This window comes from Aulonocara sp. 'chitande type north' Nkhata Bay, linkage group LG5 (genome assembly GCF_057382095.1).
Source record: "Aulonocara sp. 'chitande type north' Nkhata Bay isolate Kocher_YH1m ecotype deep benthic linkage group LG5, A_spYH_male_GT1.1, whole genome shotgun sequence".
Classification (NCBI taxonomy): Eukaryota; Metazoa; Chordata; class Actinopteri; order Cichliformes; family Cichlidae; genus Aulonocara; species Aulonocara sp. 'chitande type north' Nkhata Bay.
Window position 1 is genome coordinate 43666197 of NC_141348.1, and position 7343 is coordinate 43673539.

At 44.4% G+C, this 7343-nt stretch overlaps 1 protein-coding gene across 1 annotated transcript; it reads right to left on the minus strand.

Annotated features, from left to right (window-relative positions):
- Positions 1–238: 238 nt before the first annotated feature.
- On the minus strand, positions 239–893 carry LOC147331436 (uncharacterized). The gene is made up of 3 exons (XM_086294351.1): positions 798–893; positions 594–711; positions 239–463 (listed from the first exon to the last, which is right to left on the minus strand). Exons 1-3 carry the CDS (start codon positions 867–869, stop codon positions 303–305), a joined length of 351 nt encoding a protein of 116 aa, XP_086150477.1. The 5' UTR covers positions 870–893; the 3' UTR covers positions 239–302.
- Between the last annotated feature and the right edge of the window lie 6450 nt (positions 894–7343).

Genomic DNA, 7343 nt, shown 5'->3' on the forward strand with positions numbered 1-7343 from the left:
AATAATAGCTGGCATGAATTTGAAGAGTGTGGCATTTTGCACACAGCCTGTAAATGTCAACAACAAAAGGAGTGTGTAAAACATGTATATTGTAGTGATGGCAGTATACTGTGTATATTTATACTGGCAGTATGGGAAATGATTATTTGGAAATGCTTGAAATGGAAATGATCATATACTGTGAGGTGAGGTGTGGTTGGGGTGTGGACAGTAGTTGTGCTTTTGTAACGTTGAGGTATGGACAGCTACACACTGAGGCTTTGAGCCTCAGTCCTGCCTGTTCACATTTTATTCTGTAAAAACTAAATTTTCGCTGCTTTTATGACCTTTTTAGTGGGGAGAACATAGCTAGGATTTAATGATTTAACAAATCTTTTGAATCCTTTGTCCTCCACAATGCTAAATGGCTGGGAGTCCTCAATCACCATGGTAACCAGGTCTTCATCTATTTGAGATTGTTCTCCTGAGGAAAGACAATAAAGACAAAGCACAAATATAAATATCACACACATAACTTATTGCATTGTATAATATTGTTATATCATTTAGTAACATTACTGCATGCTATATTATCATTGCATTTGATGGCTCACCTGGTCTTGCTCCACAATCGGTGTTCCCCTTATTCTCATGCAAAGCTCTGTAGTGCCTAAGCATGGATGAGGTGTTGTTGTTATATCCCAGCTCCCTGGCACATAGCAAACACTTCACCTTGTACAAAAGTACAGACAGCTTCACATAGGTTTTATTGCACCATCAGTATTATGAAAATACATCTTCTGTGGAAATTTACATACCTTGTTGGGAGGAATAAGATCAAAATGTTCCCACACAGGGGAGGACATCCTCCTCTTCTTAGCTGGCTCCATTCTCTCCTGACTTTCTCTCCTCACTCTCCTAAACCTCCAACCTCTCTCCAAACTGTCTCTAACTCTCACTAACCGCAACTCTCCATCAAACACCCACATTTTGAATGAAGTCTGAGGGGTTTATATCGCTGTCATAGCTCGCGGCAAAGTGGTACAGCCGGGCAGCGAGGCTTCGGACGTCATCATTTTCAGCTCCTCCCATAAATGAAGCAAGCCTCGATACGCGCTTCGCGGAAACGCCCCCTCCATTACTCGACACACGCTTCGAAGCCTCGATACAGAACGTCACATCACTACTACAAAGTAAAACCCTGCAAACCTTCACAATAAACGAATGTTTTTAAAAAGTGAAATGAGCTCAGCAGAGCTGCTCGGATGTGTTTGCAGAGCTGACAGCGGACCAACACAAGGAGTTCCTCTGGCTGTGGGTTTTGTCACCCATTTAGCTGGCAAAGCGACGACTCATGAATAACATTTCTGCTCTGACCTCATGTTCAAACCCCCGTTTGTCCGGCTTCTTATCTCGCAGTGTGCAAGTCCTCACGATTTTCAGTGGAAAGTGTGCAGATTTGAAATGGTGGCTCTTGATGTGTAAACAGAATTTGTCTAGGACGGCTTTAAAGGGAGGCACAAACACTTCACTCACACGTAGTCACAATCTCCCAAGACTTAGGTTTGCACATGGAGCATTTCGTGTTGGATCAAAGGGTCTGTGGCAGAAGTTGAGGATGTGGTGCAGCTACTTTTAATCCTTTTAGTTCTTTGCCTTAATGCTCCCACGATGCATCACCAGAAGAAAATATACGTCACATTTCAGTGGTGGCTGTTCATGGTAGACATGACCAAAGTTTGTAATAGTGAGGTCGGTGTATGCTCGCCCTGTGACGCTGCAGCTCGCCCTGCAGACTGCTCTCAACACACAGTTTGAGTTTTTCATGAGAAGGGGCCAATATGGTCATCTCAGGCACAGGAAACACCATATGGTCACCATATCACCATGGCAACTGAAAGTGGACACATTTTTGACTATGACTAGCTTGTTTCAGACTAGTTTCCCAGTCTGTGATCTTCCTGCTCCATAGGGGGCGCTCTCGAGTTAGTCCAATATGAAGCTTTAGAGCAAAAGTGTAAATTTACACAGAAGTGTTGGTTTTTCTTCTGGGAATTCTTTGCAGTTTTCTGAAGACAACAATTATAATTTCATTTTAAACACTTTTACGGGTTTAAATTGGAATACCAGAGGCGCCTTATAGCGTCCTCCATTTTTGATTTAAGGTGTAAAGCGAGCAGCCTCAGTCAGCTGCTTCTTCTACACACGTGAAGCTTCTGCTTGGATTTAGTTACGTTCATATCGTCTGCTGGAGTTTGGAAACATGATGATTTATCGTTGGGCCGTTGCATCCTCGAGGACTAAAACACATCCTTGTGTTATATGATCGAATCTTCTTCACTGTGAAAAAAACTAAAGCACACAGATGTCCCTTTATTTCACCTTGGATCCATTATCAATGCTGTGTTTGCAAAAATCAAAACAACATGGTGTTTTTTGTCTCAAAGCAGCGAAATTAATATTTTTTCCTGTTCAGCTCATTGACTGAGGGCTACCTCTCGAGCACGTCCAGCTGAACTGCAGCCAGTTTCTGCACAATGAGCTTAACTGGAAGTGGAAACGGCTGAATGGCAGCACCGAGGCAGCTTATAAGAAACAGATTATTTTGAACTATGAGTCATGCAAAGCTGCTCTCATATTTTATTCCAACAATAGAAACATGGAGATGGAACTGAACACGTACTCTATTATCTGAAAACTCAAAGGAACAACAGCCTCCGTTTTACTCCTCCCCTGTTTGGACAGTGAGTTTATATTAAAGTGAGCACCATAATTAAAAACCAGCCGTCTTCGCTTGTTCCCTCCCTCATTAGTCTCTCACCATCACCCCACCGTGCACTCTCCTCAGACTGTCACACTGAGGTCTTTTCCTCTTCTTCCTCCTGTCCTCCGCTTCATCTGCAGTCCACCTTCTGGTTGTATCCTGGCTCTGTTTGTCTTCCTGGTTCCTGCAACACTGAAACAAATGCTGGTTTCTGCTTTTACGTGCTTATTTTTGTGTCATGTGCCTGGGTTCTTGAATCTAATCGGTGCTGAAAGCTAAAGTAGACCTTTCCTTCGGACGGGTAAATGCTGTCTCCTCATTCAAAAATTAGCAGGTGCAACTGAAGTCAGTAAAACTTACAAGCAGCTCACACGCACAACAGAAATCTCCTGGCGTAATGTGAAGTAGTTACAAAAAGTCAGTTTAGTTAGTGTGTGCATAGATGCAGTGGGGAGGCCTCACCATGGAAAAAAAAAAGAAAACCTGGATCTTTTTCTAAAACCTAAACCAGCTGATTTTCATGTCTAAAGATCTTTTTAAAACCTAAAACTGGATTTTTTTGTCTCTACAACCTACAACACACCAAACCATGATGCTGAAGGGCATGTCGAATGGTGACCTCTGCTGGCAACCAGCAGCGAGTCATACCCTGACTGGCCACCAGGGTACGCTTTACCCTTGGCTCCTATCCCTGCGTCTGCAGGGCTCGCAAAATTATATAGCCCGACGGGCGGGGCTGAGATAGATTTTGGTCGCCCGACTGGAGATATCGCTAGCCCTGGGACGTCGGGCTAGCGAATTTGCAAGCCCTGGTGTGCCTTAATGCTATCTGATGAAGGATACTCAGATCTGAAAGGCATGTTGTTAAGAAACAGGAAAACAATCCAGCAAAGACCTGACACAAGAACTGAGAGATGCATCAGGACCTTCAATTAAAACTTCTACTGTTCACAGAAACCTCAACAGAACAGTCTCAGTGGAAGCGAAGGGAGTAAGTGTGAGAAGGCTGAGTTATGACACGTTACACAAGAACTGGGCTGAAAACGAAAGTGATGGAGTTTGTCAAAGAGAATCTACAGCTATCTGTTAAACACAGTGGAGGCTCTGTCATGGTTTGAAAAGTACCAGCAGATTTTGATCCAGCATCTGGAAAACATCCGAGCGGCGTTATTTCTTTGGATGAAAATGATCCCAAACACTGGGCCAGTGCAGTGAAAGCACACCTGGATAGAAAAACACACAAATTTATGGAATTGTAAACGCAGAAATGGACCGTCAGATTTTGATCCACCATGAAATACCACCTGGTCTGATTAGCCACGGCTTCATTTTTCACTAGAAAATTAAGTCATTCATTAATCGTCGGTTCTCTGTGTGGTCTTTGATGTGGGGTAGACACGTGTACCAACTTCTGACTCTTCTGAGGCACAAGTCATTCACTTGAAGTACATGGAAATAAATCACTAGATGTAAAACTAAAGGAGATCTAATTTAGGCAGATCCTCATGGTTTTAGCTCCCGGACGAGCTGAACCTAATAAATGAAATGTGACTCAAACCTTGTGAAACTCTGCGTGTTCACCTGTTCACGAGCATTTGTGAGTTCGCTCTTTGTTGTCTCACACCATAACGTCACTCATGTGTGGCCTAACAAAGCAAAAGGCTGAACATAATGTAGCAGTGTCAGTGGTTAGACCACAGTAATGCTACAGCATTATTTCTTGGCCTGGCTCCGTAGTTTCCTGGTGTTTCTCCTTCATTTGTCTGGCAGCTGCTCAGAGCCATGAAACAGCTCGCTGCGTAAGACAAGAAGACATAACGTGTTAATTAGTGAGTTTTAGAGGCGCTGACTCACTCATTCTCCCTGCCTCCAGCCTTGCTGTTAAGCTAAGCTAGCAGAGGCTGAAGCTTCATACAGCATGCATCATGCAGACTTACCTGTAAGCTCAGAGAGGAGGCCTTGTTTCCTCTGACAACCCGGACTGAAGCCCATTAGAGGTGCTTTTATTGCTTCTGTGTGCACACCGGGATCTCAGCATGTGCGAATCCTCTCTCAGATTCGGGCCCTTTCACGCTGCCTCTGTCTGATATTCTGTCACCACAGCAGCTCTGACCTGTCGAGGCATGAGCGCTCCGCCTCTGGGGCTGTCCTGTGGTGGTACTGGAGCAGATATTTGATCAGATTGTGATCTACAGAATTTAGAGGTCGGACTCCTGAATGTGTCCCTCGAGCTGTTGCTGAGCTGTTTTTTGCAGTTTGCCAGGGCAGGCTGTCCTGGGGAGTGCCGTCGGCTTTGGAGGGTGGGTGTTTTGTCTGCAGCAGTGGTGGGTGGAGAGGCTGTTCTCATTCCCAGAGAAAAAGAATCAGCAAGTGGGGAAAACGGCAAAGAAAACAACTCAAACAGGATGTGTTCACCTGCCACACCTCCATCCAATGTGGGCTGGGTCAAGGCAAAAAAACATAACCTTCCTGTTATGCACAACTTATCATTATTCTTATTATTATTAGTGAGGACATAAGTCTGTTCCCATAGAGTCACATTACGTCTTTTGGAAACAAAAGCTTTGCTGTTGGTCAAGATATGGTCAGAGTGAGGCAAGAGAAACCTTTGATCACAGGTTTACTTATTCATGCAACCTTTGCAACGTTTTACCACCCAGAGGTGGAGCGCTCCAGACCAGGTTCCCGCGGTTCGACCTTGGCTCTGGATGCGAGGTGTGATGTCTGTGGCACGGCCCAGTCACTCGTCTTTGTACGTGGCATAAAAGAGATTACAGAGGGGGTGGCAGCGGTGCACTGAGTGAATTGAAAGGGGACAAGTTGGGGCTAAAAGGAACAAAACAGTAACATAGATTAAATGTTTGTCCTTTTCACATTCTCATAGCCTTATTGTAACATCTGCTCAACACCAGCAGTTTATAAAGAGCAGAAGTGATTCCAGCTTATTGGCTGAACTGGTTGTTTTTTGGGTGGTTTGCGGCCCTCCACAACAATCCCAGTTTCTAATGTGACTCTGGGATTTATTTGTTGACCCACAATCTAAATCAGGGGTGCACTTTTGTTGTGATTTGGCGCTATATAAATAAGATTGAATTGAACACCAGGCCTCAAGGGCCGGTGTCCTGCAGATTTTTGGTCCCACCCTGGGTCAGCACACCTGAATCAAATGATTAGTTCATTACCAGGCCTCTGGAGAACTTCAGGACATGTTGAGGTCATTTAGCCATTTGAATCAGCTGTGATGGATCAAGATCACATCTAAACCTGCAGGACACCGGCCCTCGAGAAGTTCCCCACTAGGGGTGGGTTTTGATTATCGATTTATCGATTAAAATCGATTCTGGTATATCATCTAACGTGATATCAATTCATTAAAATCCTGAATCTATTTTTAATATAAATTTATTTTGCCCAAAACGCCAGAATCTCAGGTTAAACCTCACAAAGGTTCAACAACCACCAAACAGGTAAAACAGTAAACGAGAGCAGGAACACGGATCCTGCACAGAGACGTAAACACAAAGCTCGACCCGCCGACGCATCAGAATCAGTGAGATGTGGCTTTCTCACCCGATGCACTTCATGCACAGCTCTCTCTCTCTCTGTACTTCAACAACAGTTTTCTGTCTAAAAATCTGTCGGCAGCTGTTATACAAAATGCAAAACGCTCAGCCGTGTCTCTACTAAAACCGCTGTAACTTCAGAGGTGATGTTCATATGGTGCGATATGGCAGCCTCGCTTCTTTCAGTCTGCCCCAGGGCAGCTGTGGCTACAACTGCCTCCACCAGTGTGTGGATGTGAGAGTGAATGAATAGTGGTATTGTAAAGCACTTTGGGTGCCTTGAAAAGCGCTGTATAAATCCAATCCATTATTAATAAGGAGTGGATTTGACTGAGAGACCAAGAGACACGACATGTTCATCATAAATGGTCAAATATTCATCGTGTTTCATTCGGTAAGATTTGAAACAAGAAGCCAGAAAAGAGATCAACATGAAGACTTTACTGAAGTCTGATCAGGTGAGCAGCAGGCTCATCTTCTCTGATGCTGATTCACACGTATGCTGGTTGCGAAACGTTGAGTTTGTGCTAATCCCTGGATTGCAGAAAAACAATGCAAAACTTTATTCAGGTTATTGAACTGCTGCAGCATTCAGATATTTGACCGACTGTCTCTGAGGTTTGAATTTGACGAAGCAGCCACTGGAAAAAAAGCCTCCAGACTCTTCACGTTGTACATGTTACACTCTGCTTTTCTTTGAAATTGGAACAACTCTACAATGTGTGACGGGCAGACACAAGCTTATTAATTCTGCAGGCTATGTGGGGCACCGCAGGAGTGTTTATGTGTTGTGCACCTCACTGAGGTTTTCAGCCTGTGGGGGGATTTCTGCAGCCTGATAGTTAAAGAGGATCATCCAGTAGCCAGAAGCTTTCCAGCTCAGTTGCATTATATTCATCCTGGTGAAAGTGCCCTTGAATGAGTCGCATCATCTCCACCTAATCCAGGTGTGCTGCTCACAGGGGTGGCTGACCCCCGAACCCTTTGTAGAGCGTCCGCGGGGATGTGGGCAGCAACAAGCCTCTAATTTTGTTGAG